Here is a 17,116-nt window from a genome sequence, read left to right as displayed (position 1 = left end):
GGCAGGTTCACAGAGCAGCGTGTGTGCAGGAGGTGGTGTCTGGTCTGCACCCACACCTAACCCTGCAACACCTCCGAACCTCTGCAAAGCCCCAGCAGCAGCAGGTTAATGGCAGAGCACAGCTGAGCAGGGCTGTAAGCTTGCTCTCGGTTATCCCGGGGGAAATTTGCACGCTGAGAATGTCTCTTGTGAAATGAATGCATCTGTTCCTCTCAGCCCCCAGCCTCTGTGTGCTCAGAGCAGATCTGGAGGGAGCAGGAACCGGAGGGCACCCCCAGGGTCTCTTCCCAGCACAAGGCACTGCAAGTCCATCGCCACCCCCAGGTCCTGCCCTGGCCCAGCAGCTCCCCGCGCCTCTCGGGCACAAGGGCAGGGCTGAGGAGGAGAAAGGAGAGATCTCCAGAGGGAAGTGGTGGAGGGAGCTCAGGGCAGGCGAGAGGCATCGCATGCCAACAAAGGAACCAGCAGAGTGCTTGGAGCTGGACTGTACACACGGCTCCTGCCTCGTCTCACCTCCTTTTCTGCATTGATGCAGTCTCGTTTGCTCAGGACACAGCTGTGAATTTTCCAGTCCTGCACAGACACATTGGCTCAGGCTGCTCGGAGGATGGACTGAGCCCCGTGCCCACCACCGGGGACTTGTAGGCCCAGGACAGGGCAAGGAGCGTGGCTGCCCAAACTCAAACCCCATTTTTCTCGCCAGTGTGGCTGCAGCTGGCTCAGTTCCTCCGGCGCAGTGAGCTCAGGTCTACCCAGCAATGATCGTGGAGGTGTTGTCTTTGCAAGTCTGCTCCTGATGGGAGAAGTCTCATTATTTTCCCGCTGTCTCTCATAGATAGCAATAGAAAGAAGAGCAGCAAACTCCCAAGCAGTCCTTCTGGGGAGATGAAACCTCTGAAGTCATCAACAACACAGGCAGCAGGTACCCTTGCACTGAATGAACAACTTATTTTCCCCTGCTAGTGGACACAGCAGGTTGGGAAAACAGAGAACCGTTTCCCACGAGTTTTCAAGTTCATACACAGCTTTCTGTGGACATTGGAAAAACTTACAAATTAAAATCTTTGAGAAAAACAAAAACAAAAACAAAAAAACTCACTTGTAGCATCTTTGTAGCATCTTGAAAATTCAATCTCCTGTTTGGACAAGAGCCTCTTTGTGTTTAATCCTTGGGGAGCGAAAAGGAGCTGAGCTGCTGCAAAAGGGGCAGTGGTGGCGGACGTCCTCCAGGAGAGGGACTGGGGCACTGGGGCAGGACCGGTGTCCTTCAGGTCCTGGATCCCCGTGCTGCAGGAGCCGCGTGGGGCTGTGCAGGAGCCTGGGTGTGCAGCAAGCACCCATGGGTGATGGATTCACGAGCCGGGTGTGCAAGGGGCTCGGTTCCTCCAGGCGTGATGCCCCCGGGTAGCTCTGGGCACCCGTCCACGGCAGAGCCCACCCCGCTCTCTGGCGTTTATGCATGCTGGAGATATTGTGGCTGCAGCCACGCGTCAGACGTGTCACACCGAGATGAGCAGAGTCTAGACAAGCGGCGGAAGAGCCGCATTTGCGGAATGATAAAGCAGATCCACAGGTTTATTTCCCCCTCCGCCATGGGAGAAAATTAAGCGCGAGGGGAGTGCGAAGCTCCTGCAGGTTAGGGGGATGAAGGGGGAGTTAAGACGTCGGAGACTGACTCAACAAAAAACAATCAGAAGTCCCAGTGGTGTGGCTTGCGAGGAGCAAATAGTCCTACTGAGACAGAGGGAGCAGGGACGAAGCTCGGAGCCCTGGGGACATAAAACCTCATGGACTTCGTGGCAGGGAGCACCGTCCTTCTGTAGGGCATTTCCCTCCCAAAGGGCTCTAAGGGACTCACCTCCAGCCAGCGTTGGCTGCCTGCCCCGTTGGAAATCCCACCGAAGGCGAGGCACAGAGCCGTGTGCTGCCGGGTGTTCCCACGGGCATCTGGGGTGGAAGCGGGGAGGCGGAGATGGCAGGCTTTGGGGCGCAGGGAGAGCATGCCAGTTCATCCCAGGCACAGACTGCAGCAGCAATAGGACTTCCACGTGAGAAGTTCCAGCAATACAGGCAGAAGGCGGGACAGGAAAAACCTAATTGCCAGCAACGCAGGATGAGCTAGAAAGAGGACGAAGACAAGGACGTTTCTTTGGGCACTCACTCTTTTTCAGGCTGCGTTGCTGCTTCTACTAACAGGAGGAGCAGAGCACGACGTCTAGAGCCAGAATCATTTTTCCCAAAAGGCAGGGATGAGACATGAATTTGGTCTTTAGTTCTGTTTTTGCAGACACAGGGCTGGGGGTTAGGGCCAGCCTTGCTGTACGTACACAGGGCCAAGGATTCGGCTCCCAGCAGCAGGACCTCTGCCCGAATTCACACATCCCAGCACCAAAGGGACCCCGCTCTGCCCTGCTGCCTGCCCTGGGGCTGCCCAGGGGAGGTCTGGGGGTGCCCTTTGTCCCATCCTGTCCAGCTTTCACCTCCCCGTGAGGAAGTCCCCAAGGGGTGACACCAACCCAGCCATGCACCTCGCTGCAGCCCCAGCCCTGCCAGCCCTACGAGCTCGGCTGCGGCCACACCGTGGCAGCATTCATTCGCATTTCGTGCCCTGCCAAGTGCTCTGCAGGGAGCAGCAAAACTGAGACCTTGATCTTGAATTCTCCAGCGCCTGCTGGCCTTTAGCTCTGGGATCCTGGGCTGGAGCTGCTCCGAGCACCCAGGGAGCTGAGGCTGATGAAGGCGGTGACAGCACGAGGAGACGGGGCTGAGCGTGTGACATCTGTGCTGCCAGGGGAGCCAGCGCACCTTGCACCACGAGGCTGGGGGAGCAGCAAACCTCCTGCAGCTCTTTTTGTTCTGGATTTGTGTTAGGGCAGCTAATCCTTGCCCTCTGACTGCAAAGCTCGTTGTTACAGCTCCCGGACAAACCCTCTGCTGTCGCCGGTGCGGGTGCTTTGCTCCATGCCGGCGCACAGTGCAGCAGAGGGGGGACAGCAGGGGGACAGCAGCTCCAACCTCCAGCCCCGTGTCCCTGCTTCCAACCGGGGCTGCAGCCGTGCCCTGCAGTGAAGGAGGACAAAAACCTTCCCGAGGGGGAGGAAGGGAGGAGAGGGAGGAAGGACGCACAAGGTCGCGTGCGCTTCACCTTGCGGACAGCTTTCCTCTGCTAAGGGGACTGATAGCTCCCCGCGACGGTGTTAACAGATCGCTCGTGGGGCCAGGCTTTTGCAGCCGGGCTGAGGTGTGAGCACGGCAGGACCCAGAGTCACGCAGCAGCTTTGCAGCTGCTCTCACCTCCCTTCTCACATGAGACATCCCGTGCTGCTGGGACAGAGCCTGCGAGAGGGAACGGGCTTTGCCACCGAGGTGCCGCATGTTTCTTTTGGCAGGCAGGTTGCTCCCTGCTGGCACTTTCTGCTCCCGAAGCCACGGGTGGGGTTGGGGTCTGCTGTCCCAGAACTGCTCGTGAGCCTGCACTAAGGTGGAAGCGATGCTCTCCAGGCTGCTGAGAGCCCTTGGTCGGGACCAGGTGATGGGAGCCTCTGTAGACCTCCGAGCGCTGCCTTCCCAAGAGGATCCGTCACCGGGAGGTGCCTCCTGCACCCGGGGTTGGAGCTGCTTCTCTCCCAGCCTGGTGGCTTTCCAGTCTCACCTGGGAGAGGGTTCAAGCGTTCACAGCGTGCAAAGCTCTAGGATGCAGCCGGTCCCTGACCCTCTCCCCCCAGCGTCACGGCAGCAGGTCGCGCATCTCCTGCAAAGCCTCTCGGAGGACAGCCTGGCCAAGCAGCAGTCATTGCCGTGAGTTTCTCCCCGGCACAGACATCAGCCTGTGTGTTCGGTGCTTGCTCCCCTGCAGGAGGGCTTTCATGCCAGCAGAAGTGGGGATTGAGCAAAAGGAGAGACTGGTGGGGAGCAGAGGAGGAGGCAAACATAGCATGGGGGGCATTTAGAAGGAACCGTGACACGTGAATCGGAGACGTCCCACCCTTTGGATCAACACAGACACGTTTGCACCCAGGCTGCTCGGGGATGAACGAAGTCCACAGGCACGAGGACATGGCACATTGACTGCCCCCAGCCTTGGGCGTGTGCCCAGGCCTGAACAAGTCCAAAATAATTAAAAAAATAAAAATAATTAAAAAAAAAAAGCAAAGAAAATGCAAGGATTCAGCCAAAGGCCAAGCTGGGGAAAGCGGGGCTGAGGGAATGACCCCAGCTCCGGTCAGGCAACAAGACCCAGCCATCGCCCAGCCCCAGCCACCTCTGCTTGCCCCCAAAACACTAAAATGCAGATGGTCACAAAGGTGGTGGTTTCATGCAGCTGCAAAATGCCCTCAGGAAAGGATTGGGAAATGGGAAGTTCTGTTAAGAGCCACTGCGGATTAGAAAGCCATCATACTTCAGTGGGAAAATCCAGGGAAGGGGGTGAAAAGAAACCGCCACAGGACAAGAGAGAGAGAGAGCAAGAGAAAGAGGAAGGAAAGGCAATAAAAATTATCATCATCATCATCATCAGGACACAACAACAGGACGAGAGACAGAGCGCTTTCCATGGGCAGTTCCCCGCGGAAAAGGAGCCACCGTGTCCATGAAATACAAAACCCAGAGCCCTCCGGCGGGAGGGGGCAGCAGGTGCTGGGACTGCTTGGGCATCCCCTTGGGGCGAAGGGTCCGGTTAGGAGCAGAAAACCCTGCAAGGGAAAGGGCAGAAAGGCTGGCCTCAGAGGGAGCAGCGAGGACTCTTCCTAATTAACACGGCTCTAACGAGGGGGTGGAGGATGGATGGATGGAGCTGATGCTTGTTTTCACAGCAGCGGACAGACAGGAAAGCTTTTGGATTATTCTCCACTGGAGAATGTGGCCCAGAGACCCTCCTGCTGTGGGTCCCCGCTGCCTGCGTCCCCGGAGCCAGCCAGGGGGAGCTGGGGACAGCCACCCCTCACCCTGGGTCCCCCCAAAACCCTCCAGCCTGTCACTTGTGGGCAGGGCAGCGAAGGGTTTGGGTTCTCATCCGCGTTTGGATGGGATTGTCAGGTCTGAGCGCATCGCTGTGACGGGTGCAATAGCCCGGGAAGGCCGGGGGGATTTGTCCTGGTGAGGTGACAGCTATTTCAGAGAGCCTGCCGTGCAGCAGCCTCTGCTCCCCGTGCAAAAATTAAATGCCTTTTCCAGCCGCTGCTACAAGAAGGGCCAAGATGTGCAGAAGTTAAAGCTCCCTTCCCCACCCCGCAGCCCACGCGCCGGGGGGGACATGAGCAGGGGTTAAAATAAACGTGTCAACTCACTCATCCGTATCTTTTTTGCTCTCCTCAATGAATGCAATAGACTCGGATCTAAGGCGGTTAGTCACTTCGTACGTGCGCAGGGTGACTCCAAAAATATCCTCGTGGTACCGGCTGTCATCCTGGAAGCGAGGATGGGAGAGGGATGGGGGGAAAAGCGGAGGGTTTGCAGACTGTGGTGCTCCTGGGGCACCAGAAGGCTGTGGTGGTGCCGTGGACAGGTACCAAACACACACCGAGAGATGTGGGGCTACCAAGGGTACCCCAAAAAGCCCTCACCCCGGGTCTTAGCACAACCCCAGAGCCCCTGCAGTGCAGGACGACTTCCACCACGTCCCCAAAACTCGGACAGCCCTCGGCTGGGTGCAAGCAGCGTGGGGGGGAGCCGCAGCCCCTCCTGGCACCCATCTCCTCGGTGCTGCCCCTCGTGCAGGAGGAGGCAGCAGGTGCAGCGCCCGCAGCAGGAGCGGGCACGGCCGCCACTCACCCGCAGCTTGCTGATGAAGGCGCCCGCCTCCTCCACCGACAGCTGGCCCTGCTGCCTCACGATGCGCTGCACGGTCTTCAGGACGTCCCCGGCCATGGTGACGTCCCCGCAGACGTAGATGTGGCCTCCCTGCTCCTTCAGAGCTTTGTACACGGTTTGGGCCAGCTGCTCCTGCAACACGTCCTGCACGTATTTCTTGGGGAGAGAGGAGGAGGTGGGAGATGAGGTTAATTACGGATTCTCAGCCCCATCCTCTGGACATGCTTTGGGGGCAACCAGCTGCCTCCAGCAACACCACCACCTCCTGGGGGGGCTGGAAACGCATTGCTGCACCACCCGCAGTGATGGGAAAGATTTGGGGCCAGCAGCAAAGCTTCATTTGGCCCCTGTTTGTGCTGCTTCTGGACCACTCTGCCTGCTGACATCCTCCTTGCCCACCTGCTGCCCTCGGCACGGGGCTGAAACCCCCCCAGGACCCTCCCCCAGCATCCCCAGCTGGGCTCAGAGCAGCACCCACCTTTGGTTTGTCCGGCTCCCGGGAGTAGGCTGTGTACAGCTCTCTGAAGACACCTTGGGTTTTGGCAAAAAGCGTCTCCTCTTTGTAAATGTGGTCGATCCTGGACTGTCGGCACCCAAACACCAAGACCATCGGACAAGGCTTCAGGCCTGGGGGAGAGATGGGGGAAGCTGTCACAGCCCACCGTGCCCCCCCCGCTGCAAAACTCATCCCTCCTGGCAGCCCCAGTGCCCCGTGCCAGGAGCCTGCCCTGGCCAAACGGGCAGGGGGAACACCAGCAAGGAGGAGGTGCTGAGTCTGGGGTCACCTGGGAGGGGGATGAGATTTTGGAGAAAAAAAAAATAAATAACTTTCAATTTTTCACTGCTCATGTAGGGAAAAAATATTACATAAATTACAATTTTACATAAAATGTCCTTAAGCAAGCCCAACACTATATAGTTCTACCACAAAACCTTATAGTTTTACAGGGAGATTTTCATGGAGTTTGGGCTGAAGAGCAGCCCCTTCGAGGAGGTCCAGCAGGAGGCTGAGCCCCTCCATGGCACCATCCCGGGGCTCCTGGGAGCTGCTGGAGCTGAGAGGCAGGAGGAGCAGCCCGGACCCACCTTTGTGCTGGATTTCAAAAAGCCGCTGCTGCCAGAAGCTGCGGAACGGGGCGATGCCGGTGCCGGGGCCGATGAGGATGCAGGGCACCTGCGGGTCCTGGGGCAGGTGGAAACTGGGAGCCCTGCAGGTGGGGAAGATGCTTGGTTAAAGCCAGGCACGATGCTCCCTCCCTCGCCTCTGCCCACGGCAAGCTGAGACACCACTTGGAGAAACAGGGTAGAAAATGAGGTGAAATTCCCCAAAGTGACATTTTAGGGCAGAAGAGAGGAGCTGTGAGGGATTCAGGTGTTCGCAAAGCCAGCCTTGTTTTCTCTGCACTCTTGGTGCTGTACAAAGAAGGATGAAGGGGAAAGGGCTCATCCTGCAAGGGGCTCTCCCCATCCTCACAGCCCCCCCCATCGCGGGCCACTCACCCCCTCACGAAGCAGGGCACTACTTCGTCGGTCTGTATCCGATTGAGCCAAGAGGAGCAGACTCCGTGGTGGATTGGGCCTTCTCCATCTAGGAGGGAAGGGGAAGGTGTGTGCTTGCCACGCCAGCCAGCTCCTCCAGTCACTCTCCTTCCTGAAACCCTCCGAGACCTGGAGCCTGCCAGCATCGCTGCCTCCATCCCTGTGAACTTGGCAGGATTTTGGCACTTGTGTCCCTCTGTGAGGCTACCCAACTTCCCCCAGTACTAGCCCTGGCAGCGTTGGGCCTCTGTGGTACTTGGGAGGCCCCCAAGTTTTCTTGGTCCTTCATGGCAGAAGCAGCAGCATTCCGTGATGCTTCCAGCTCAGCCCCAGCCGAATGGCCAGCATCTTCCCCAATGTCCCACCCGCTGCAGGGTCAGAGGGGCTCTGGCCATCCACACCACGACCAGGGCTGCTCGGGCACTCAGTGCTTGCACAGGTACAGAAACCTGGCTGGTAGTGACAGTGTGAGCAATGAAATGATCCCACACAGAGCCATCGGGGTCGCTCTGTCACTGTTACACGTGCCAAGTCTGGCACCCCTGCAATACACTGCCCCATGACGGATGCAGGACAGCAGTGTCATGGGCTGAAGGAACCCACCCCCTGCAGGTAGAAAAGCTTTGAAACCACACCTCTGCCAGAGACCTGGTGGTGTTGCCCACGTGCTACTACTTTTCCCCTGCTCCCCACCCCAAGCCCGTCTCCGAAGCCCCCTGCAGCGGCACGGTACCTCTGGTGCGGTACGAGACCACCGCCACGGTGAGGTGCACCTCGCCAGGGTACATCTCCGGGGAGGAGCTGATGGAGTAGTAGCGGGGCTGGAGCAGGGGCAGCTGCGTGAGCAGCAGCGTGGAGGGCATCTGCACCGAGGGGAACTCCTCCAGCACCTCCACGATGGTGGGGTTCTTGGACCACTTCCACTCCTCGTACTCCTGCAAGCCCTGCAGCCGGGGAAAGAGAGGGGAGAGGGCTGCAGCATCAGCTTCTTCTGAGCTGGGAGCCTCTACCAATATCCCACGGGGTCTGTGGGGAAGCTGGGGTGGAGGAAGGCAGGAGGAGCCCTGCTGTAACCAGTACAGACCCAGCCTAACCACAGCATGTGCAGCATGGGATGAAAATGTCCTGGTTGTCCCCAGGGTCCTGAGGAACTTGGGGCTCAGTCACAGCGCTCAGTGATAGAACATCTGGCTTCAGCACCTGTTTCTGCTACAATCCCCTGCCTGGCTTCAAGCCACTTGGCTTCAAACCCTTCGCTTGTGCTGGAGAGTTCAGGTTATACCCAGAAAGTTATTTTATCTGGAGCCAAAAGGGCTGGACTACTAAACAGAGTGAATGGTCCCGAGAGAAGGAGCCACGTGGAAGTGATGCTGAAGAGAAGGGGCTGCACCAGGGGCATGCCATGAATTATTTCTAGGCTCACAAGGAGCCACTTGAGGGAATTCTGCTCTCACCTCTGGGAAAGAGAATCGATGGCAATGGCCTTCCAGGTCTGCCACATGTAAAGGAGGAGGAAAAAAAACACCCCTACAAGTCCCTGCTCATGGCATTTGAGGCTTTACCTTGCTGAGGACCTGCAGGCGTTTCTTCTCCTTGTCACTGGTGGCCAACAAAGCAAACTGCTGCAGCAGCAGGGGGGTGGGAGGGGTGGTGATGTCCAAATAGTACTTAAAGGCCTGGAAGATGGTGCACGGTGGGATTCGGTTCTCATCCGTCCAGTTACTGATGACACCTGCCGGGAGGGAACCCAGCACAACCAGGGGATCAGCTGAGCCTAAGGACACCTCCTTGCTTCCATCCCCACTGCTGGGCTCGTATATGGAGGCTGATACTCCACCACCCTCAGCTTTGGGCACTGAGTTGAGGTGGTTTTCCACCTCCTCTCACACCATGCATCAGGGCATTAGACTCATCCCCAAAATATAATGTTGGAGTGGACCATCAAGATCCCTTAACTCCTCTCCAGTCCCAGACGTTGCTCATTCCATGAGAACATAAACACCTTTAATTGTCTGAAGAGCAAGGAAACCTTTCCCCAGGGCCCTGCTCAGCCTCCCAGTGCAGGTGAGCCATGGCTTTGGGCAGCAGGAGGTGAAAGGAGGAGCTTCCAATCCAGACAACTGCACCGCTGAGATGGGAAACAATCTCTCCTGGAGGCCACCAACCCCTTCGGGAGCTACAAGGACCACTCGTAGGGTGGCCCTGCTTACCCAGAGCTGTGTTCCTCTCCTCCAGGAGCTCCACCTTCACCAGCTGGTTGGCCGGGGGGGCATCTTCAAGCCTGTCGATCAGGGCATTGACCAAGCCTTCGTGGTTCCCTGGAAAGACGCCCAGGTGGTCCCCGGGCAGGTACTGCAGCTCCTGGTGCCCGTTGGTGTGGAGGCGCAGGAAAATGGTCGAGCGACTGCAGGGAGACAAAGCAGGACGTGTTTTGGGGGCATCCTTCAGGGAGCTGCGGAGCTCTGCTCTCGAGAGATGCTGGTGGCAAATCCGAACCCTGGTGTCCTGCTGAGCTTGTCCTCAAAGTCACAGCAGGGAGCTGGAAAGGACACGGCAGCGCCCACCTCCCCCTGCCACTGACCCACCCTCAGGGGCTTTCTAAAAGGGAGAAACAATTTAGCCTCTTGCTTCCACAACTTCATCCTTCCTGGGAATTAGCCCTATAAGTACAGCAACCCTTCCTCCCATCCTCCTGGGCAGGAGGCTACACCGTGGCTGAGGTCTCGTGGGAGAGGAAGGCAAGAAAACCCCTTGCCAGGCTCACAAGGCTCTCGACATTGGCCATGGTTTGCACAAAAATGGTATGCACGGGACATTTGGGGTCACAGACTCATGCAGCACCATGTGCACAGGTGCTTGGCTCCTGCACACCCTAGGATGTCCACGCCTCCTACCTGGACTTGGGGCTCTGCAGGTTCTGGCGTGTGATCAGCCGGGCTGCGTAGACGCGTTTTTTGTGGATGCTGTACAGCCCTGTGGAGGAAAAGCACACGTGAAGCAACACAGCAGAGCGTGACCAAGGCAATCCCTTTGGATTGGGAGCCCTGGGGGGGGAACCAAGCACGGGACCCTTCCTCTAAGGACGGAGGAGGGATGGAAACCACCCTCAGGAGGTGCGGGGACGTGCCCTCATGCACCGGGGCCGAGCAGTGCAGCAGACCGTCCCCTGCGGGAGCGGTGCCGAGGGGCCAGGTGTCGGGGGGCCGGACCTGCCGTTGCACCGCAATGCTCGGCGGAGCAGCATTTGGACAGGGCGAGCTTGGAAAGCTCCCAGGTTTCCAGCTCTCCGCTTCAAAAAAAAAAAAAAAAGGGTCAGGAGGAAGGGAGAGCAGCTCGGATCCCAACATCTCTGCTGCAGATACAGGCAGGGACCTGCTGGAGGGGCCTGAGACCCACATGAAGTCCCCCTCGGGCATGTGATGGGGGGCAGAAGCAAGGCTGAAATGCTGAGGATTTAATACAGAAGGATGGGGAATAAGCACGGAGGTCTGGCCCCTTTCCCCCCACTGTGTCTTCTCTCCTCCACCTGCCCCTGAGCCCTCCGGGGTGGCCCCGTCTCTGCACCTTGTGTGAGCTCCGGCGCCTCGGCCACGTAGGTCAGGCGAAATTTGCTCCTCTTCCAGCTGCGGTCGTTGCTGATGAGGGAGTTGTTGGCCTTCTCGATGTTCACGTCGTCCCCCACGCAGAAGACATCGCACGCTGCCTGCAGCACACACCGGGCTCTCAGGCAGCTCCCTGGCTTCTGCCACATCCCACCGAGCCCCAAACCCCCCCCCTTGTCCCCTAGGAAGCCCCGGTGGCCCTGGGGCATTTGCAGGCTCTGACCCCATGCCCTCCTCATCCCTGGAGCCCGAGGGTTGAGGATCATCACCTTGAAGACCTTCTTGGCCCAGGTCCTGAAGGACTCCTCCTGGCCGCAGAGCTCGTCCCCTTCTCCCATGCGGAGGATGCGCTCCCCGCCCAGCTCCTCCAGGAGGGTGTCCACCGCCCGGGCAAAGGCGCAGAAGTGGGGATAAGCACGCGAGCCCAGCCCAAAGACGGAGAACCTACAGAGGGAGAGGTGATGTGGCTGCGTCTGCAGGGCTGGTAGGGCCATCGGGGTCTCCCTGTGCTGTGCCACCATGGCCCAGGAGCATCCCCATCCCTCAGCAGCGGGGAGCAAAGGGGCTCCGAGCAGCACCAGCTCCAGCTCTGTCCATCCCAACGACCTGCAAGAAATCCTCGCTTCCCTCCCCATCCCGTTTACCTGACATTCGCCAGGGGCCCCGTGCTTTCGAAGTTGTCCCTGGAGTCGGGGCCGTCGCTCGAGGATTTCCGTGCGTCCGAGTAGGAGGAGACGCTGTTGAAACGGACCTTGTAGCTCCTGCAAACAGCAACATCAGGTATTACACTGAGGCTGCGTGCTCAGAGGGGACCAGACATTGGAAAAGACCGAGCCAGAGCAGGCTCAAGCTCAGGGCTCAATATTTCATGGGCAGATAGCGCGATCAGCAGCCGGAGCAGAGAAATGCTGCGTCCCCCCAGCTGGACCTGGTTTGCTGCGTGGGGTCCTGCGGTCACCTCCCGATGGGTTGACCCACCCGTTGGTCCCCACCTTGTCACCAGACAGGGGTTTGGGCTTTACCTGTCCTTCCTTGGCTGTGCGCAAGGTCGAGCACGCGTCTGAGCAGATATTGTGAAGGTTTTTATTTTTTTTTTTTTCCAATTTGTGAAATAAGTGAAAAAAAAGGGAGTGAGAGAAGAGGGGACGAGGAGGGGGAAGGGGAGCAGGGAAAAAAAAAAATCTGACAACAGCAGAAGTATTTCTGAATTGAACCATCTTCAGAAATTGCTCTACACAAGGGTTTCTAAATATACTGCCCGAGCAGCGAAGCAGTAGTGTGTGGATGAGTCACAGCAGCCCTCCGGCACCCGACACCACACGGAGGAGACAGCCCCCGAAGGAAACAACGGGGTTGGGGTCGCAGAGCCCAGTGCTCCAGCCCTGCCCCACAGCCTCCTCCTGCCTGCCCAGACCTCTTCTGCCCTGCTCCCTGGGTCTCCTCTCTGCTCCCCTGCCCCTCTCCGGCTGGATGGAGCCACTTCTTTCTCCCCTGGGGTTTTGTGGGGAAGGCAGGAGGGCACGGCCCGCAGGGTTAGACAGGCATGAAGCCCAAATTCCCCGCTTGGGTGCTAGGACCAAGCTGCTCTCTCCAGCCCCTTCCTACAGACACCAGGCTGCCTCTTGTCTCCAGACGGTCACCTCCAGGCTGCCTTTTCTCATTGCAATTTTTTTTTTTATTTTTTTTTCCATGCTTAACGTCAGCATCTCTGCTGCCATCCAGAGCCACGACCTCTTGGCCTGTCCCGGGGGGGCCATTGGGAGTAATTTATTCCCTCCCCCTCTGCAGTCACCTTTTTTCCGTATGTGAAATCTGCTACCGCGCTGCATTTCTCTCTTCTCCAGAGAAAATAGCTCTCACCCTTTAATCTGTCCTCATAGGTCACCGTTTGCAGCGCTCCCACCACTTCTGCTGTCAGGTAACCAAGCCACGGGCTGCTCTGGCTCTCAGAAACTCCTGCCAGTCCCTTAAATTACTTTTAGAGGTGACTGGGATGGCTGAGACCAAGCTCAGGAGCTTTTGTCCTCCTCAAATCCGCCTGGCTTGCCGCGGGTGGCACCTCTACACCCAACCCTGTGTTGCACCAACACAGCCCCAAGGAGAGAAGAACCACGGGCAAAATGCTTCTTCTCCATCCAGGCACCTCCAGGGCGTCCTGTTTTTGTCAGCTGCCCCTGTTAAAGGGTGAGGCTATCAGAAAAATAGTGGGGTTTTGGCTCCTGAGCCCTGTGGGGTCACTCGGCGAGGATACTCCAGGGCTGCAGCATCGCTAGCAGAGGAGAGGCACAAATTGGTGGGCAGGGGTGGAAGCATCACCGTGCCCTGCAGTGCTCAGCACTGCTCTCCAGCCCCACCAGCACTGCTCAGCGGTGCTCAGGCAGAAAGTCAGGGCTTTGGTACCCATTTAAATCCCACTCCATCACCGACCGAGGCTAATTCTACCTTAATTAAGAAGCAACGTTCTGCCAGTCATGAGCATCGCTGTGATAACTCAGGAGAGGCCCCACCGCGGAGCAGTGTCCCGGTTAAGCAAAATATATTGTGGCTTAGTGGCTGAAGTAAAAGGAGGCTGCAGAAGATTAACACCTTGCCAGCAGCCCTCACTTCCCAGCCTCTGGGACAGGCACTGAGATGCTCGAGCCTCCTCTTCCACCAGTGAAGGATTTTCTAAAACCCCAATTACAAGCCTGAGTCCACAGGTACGCCTGACTCGGTGCTCTTCTCCTCCCTGGGACCTTCACCTGCTCCATCCCCTGCTCTCCAGGCAGGTCCCATCCCTTTTGGACCTTTGCAAACTTGCAGCTGGGATTTCTCACCCCCTCTCACAAGGAGGCAGACAGAAATAGCCTGTCCTGGCTGCAGGGCTGCTGGTTTGCAGGGGTTGGGAGTGGGAACAGAAGGGTTTTGGGGTGCTCTTACTTCCTCTCCTCCAGGTTGGAGTTGGGGTTCTTCATCTCCATAAGCGCACAGCCAAATTTCTACAGAAAAAAAAAAAAAAGAAAAAATGAACAAACAAAAAAAAAGGCTGTCAGCTTTGCCAGTCCCCCTGCAGGAGGTGAAGCAGCGACCCAGGCTGGGGCTCTGCCTGCTGTCTGCCTGTGGTGCTGCTGCACGGGGCAGCTTTAGCACAGCATTAGCTGTGTGTCTCCCTAGGGATTGCACAGATATCCCCACTCCAGATCAGGCTGGAGGCAGAGGCAGGCGGAACACCAGCTATCACGCAGCACCCAAACCTTTTTGTGGCCATCTGAGGTCAGGACGATGCTTCTCCACCCATCCCCAGCCCCCTCTCCTCTGCCATGCCCCTGCTGCAGCCCCCAGCCCCCGTGCTCCGTCCTACCTCCCCGTTCTCGGGTGGGTCTCCATTGCCAAAGGTGCTGGTGACCACCAGGACCATGGTTTCATGCTCCAGGTGCACGATGTCGTACTCGTCCATGGACATCACCTGAGAGCAACAGAGGCGTTAACAAGAGGCCCTGGGTGGGAAAACCACCTCCAGGGATTTCCTCGGGCCACCTGGATGCACACACAATATTTCAGGGGCCGGGGGCTAGCAAATACCTTGGCATCAAAAGCATGCTTGAAGATTTCACACAGGGTTTTAGCATAGACCTGTGACTTCCCCGTTTCCGTGGCGTACAGGATGGTGGCTTTCACCCTCTTGGCCATGGCCTGTCCCATCAGCTTGGCTGAGAACTTCACAGCTCTACGGAGCAAGAATAAATTGCGGTAAGAGAGCCTGCATCCTTGTCAGCACCTCTAGCCCAGGCTATTCACACCATTTTATTTAGTATTAAGTGAACAGCCTGCCCTAAAAACTGCAGCAACACTTTCGTTGCTGTTAGGTGCCAAACAGAGGCTATGGGAGAGCCTTGAAGGCTGGACGGGGGGCTCGAACAGAGCTGGAGTGTCAGGAGAGGGATGCAAAGTGATCGGGGGGGGCTCTTTCTGCAGGGACAGGGCAGCAGCAGAAGTATCAGGGGCAGCACTGAACGAAGCAGAGAGCGGATAACCTCAGAAGGAAAAGCTGGAGAACAGTCAGTGCCCAAGCTAGGGGGGGAGCAGTGGCTTCTCTCTCTCTTTGTGGCTTTAAACTGCCTTTCTGCAGGAGGTGCCTGGCCAAGCAGGAGCCCCCAGACCTCACACATCACACACCAAGCCCCGAGAGGCTGAGGAGGTCAGGCGAGGCCGTCTGTAGTCCCTTTGATTTGCAATCCGGCGATGCTATGAACTTCACCCTGAGGAGCAGCCCCCTGAGGCTGGGAGGCCGTACATCTATCTGAGCCTTTGCAGGGCTGCGTCTGTGGCTGGAGTCGTGACTGCTCCACATTTCCCCACCGGCTCCACTCCAGCAGCAGGGCAGAGGGGCTTTGAGAGGTCACGGGCACCTCTGATCCTGGCCGAGGAGATGCAGCACCTGAAATATTGCCCCCTGGCACTGCTGGCTGGGTTGGCATCAGAGTGATGGGGAGCAAAGGAGGGTGTCGTGGGCCAGTTTTGGGGTGCTTGGTGGTTCTCCGAGCCCATAGTTTGCTGTAGGGCCACACATCTTCGCAGAGTTTGGATGGCAGGGATAGTTTTCCCAATATCTTGCAGAATATATATATATAATTTTATATAATTTTATTTATTTATTTATTTTTTCTAAACAGACTATCAAGTTGGTTTGTGGGGCCACCAGAAAGGCAGGTTTGAATTTGGCTGGGTGTGCTGTAATGGGGAAGGGGCTGTTTTGGGGGGCCTGCCCCCCCTCCACACTGCTATTCCCTCGCTCCTTAGTGTAATTCTGCACATCAAAGCCACTTTGCTTTCCCACCACGGCAGTGTCCCCAGGGCTTACCCCGGCCTCAGGGGCAGGGCAGGGAGGGACTGCAGATCTGAGTGCTGCAGTGTGGCCAGCACCAGCCTTCCCTGTCTGAACAGACATCAAAATCTCACTGCAGCCGGTGCCAAGTGCCATGCTCAGGGCTGCTGGGCTCGGGCCGCCACTTGTTCAGCCGATTAGCTCAGATCCAGGATTAATGGTGAATTGCAAAAAAAATTTCTTTCCCCCCCACATCGGGAACAATAGAGATTTTTTTTTTAAATTACCTGCCACGCTCACATTTTTACAAAATCATTTATCAGCTGCACACACACAAATAAAGCTTTGCTTCTCCTAACTCAATGGCTCAATTAATCTTCCTGCGCTCTCCTCCAGCCCCGGGCTGCAGCGCAGACCCAGGCACTGGTGTCGGCCTCGGGAGTATATTCATCAGCTGCTGATCATGGTTATGGATGCACCACGGAAAAAAAAAAAAAAAAGCTTACAGAAGGTGACAGCTGAAGAGTGGGAACAAGCTGATAGTAGAGACACGGGAAACTGAAGCGTGGGGAGATGCTGTGAGCAGCACGAGGCCACCTGGCAGCCTGGCCGCAGATACCGGGGCAGACCCAGCCCTCTCCAGCCTTGGTCCAGAGCTCTGCTTCCTCGGAGCCCACTGCTCCAACCCAAACCCCCTGCTCCAACCCAAAGCCCCCTGCTGATGGCCCCCGGGAGTGGCATTTGGGCCAGGATCAGCCGAAGCATCCAAACAACCCTTCATTTCTGCATCCCTGCTGACTCGCTGCTTTGGCAGGGCAGGGGAACTTATGTGGCCCATTGCCAGGGGTCAACCAGCCGTGAAGAGCAAATCTCAGCTTGGCCCCAATCCCTCTGCTACCTGCAGGATGATTCCTCAGTCCTACCACTCCCTCCTTGCCGCAGGGATATCCAGAGACTTAGACATGCACTGGAGATAAGTGGCTAAAGAAAGGGGGACACGAGTTCCTTGTCACTCCTGCCTGCCTGGCCCTGAACCAGGAGGAGTGATCTCTGCCCCAGGAGGCTGTGAAAGCAGAGACAGGTAATAAAGCCTCAAGACAAGATAAAGCCATTCCTGAGCACTTCAGTACGTCTTACTGAGGAGTGAACCAGCCTGGGAGGAGAGATGACATGCAACACCCGGTATTCACCTGGCCACACGAATCTGAAGGTCTAACGGGATGTTCCAAGGGCTGCTGGCTTCTCCAGACATCCCTCCTGGCAGCTAAAGCCTTCGGCAGCCTGGGACCCAGGCTCATGGCCCATCAGTTTGCACACACCCAAACCCAGGACCAGCCCAACACCTTGTAGGGCTTTTCAGATC

General features: G+C 57.3%; 1 protein-coding gene across 2 annotated transcripts in view; it reads right to left on the bottom strand.

The window, feature by feature from the left end:
- Positions 1–4,201: 4,201 nt before the first annotated feature.
- The window catches only part of NOS1 (nitric oxide synthase 1), a 33,601-nt gene continuing 20,686 nt past the window's right edge, over positions 4,202–17,116 (bottom strand). The window contains exons 13-28 of one of the 2 annotated variants that reach the window (XM_032199303.1): positions 14,511–14,655; positions 14,290–14,394; positions 13,869–13,927; positions 11,594–11,710; positions 11,219–11,393; positions 10,912–11,050; positions 10,242–10,320; positions 9,558–9,751; positions 8,910–9,079; positions 8,081–8,291; positions 7,309–7,396; positions 6,895–7,016; positions 6,287–6,435; positions 5,770–5,964; positions 5,286–5,404; positions 4,202–4,691 (exon numbers count right to left, since the gene is read on the bottom strand). In XM_032199303.1, the coding sequence (XP_032055194.1) occupies positions 4,676–4,691; positions 5,286–5,404; positions 5,770–5,964; positions 6,287–6,435; positions 6,895–7,016; positions 7,309–7,396; positions 8,081–8,291; positions 8,910–9,079; positions 9,558–9,751; positions 10,242–10,320; positions 10,912–11,050; positions 11,219–11,393; positions 11,594–11,710; positions 13,869–13,927; positions 14,290–14,394; positions 14,511–14,655 (2,083 nt within the window). In that variant the 3' untranslated portion in view covers positions 4,202–4,675. The remainder of the gene's footprint in view (positions 4,692–5,285; positions 5,405–5,769; positions 5,965–6,286; positions 6,436–6,894; positions 7,017–7,308; positions 7,397–8,080; positions 8,292–8,909; positions 9,080–9,557; positions 9,752–10,241; positions 10,321–10,911; positions 11,051–11,218; positions 11,394–11,593; positions 11,711–13,868; positions 13,928–14,289; positions 14,395–14,510; positions 14,656–17,116) is intronic. The other variant, XM_032199304.1, reaches the window with a different exon arrangement.

Source organism: Aythya fuligula, chromosome 17, assembly GCF_009819795.1.
Source record: "Aythya fuligula isolate bAytFul2 chromosome 17, bAytFul2.pri, whole genome shotgun sequence".
NCBI lineage: Eukaryota > Metazoa > Chordata > Aves > Anseriformes > Anatidae > Aythya > Aythya fuligula.
Note: the sequence above shows the minus strand (reverse complement) of the source record. Positions and strands in the feature narration are given on the sequence as shown.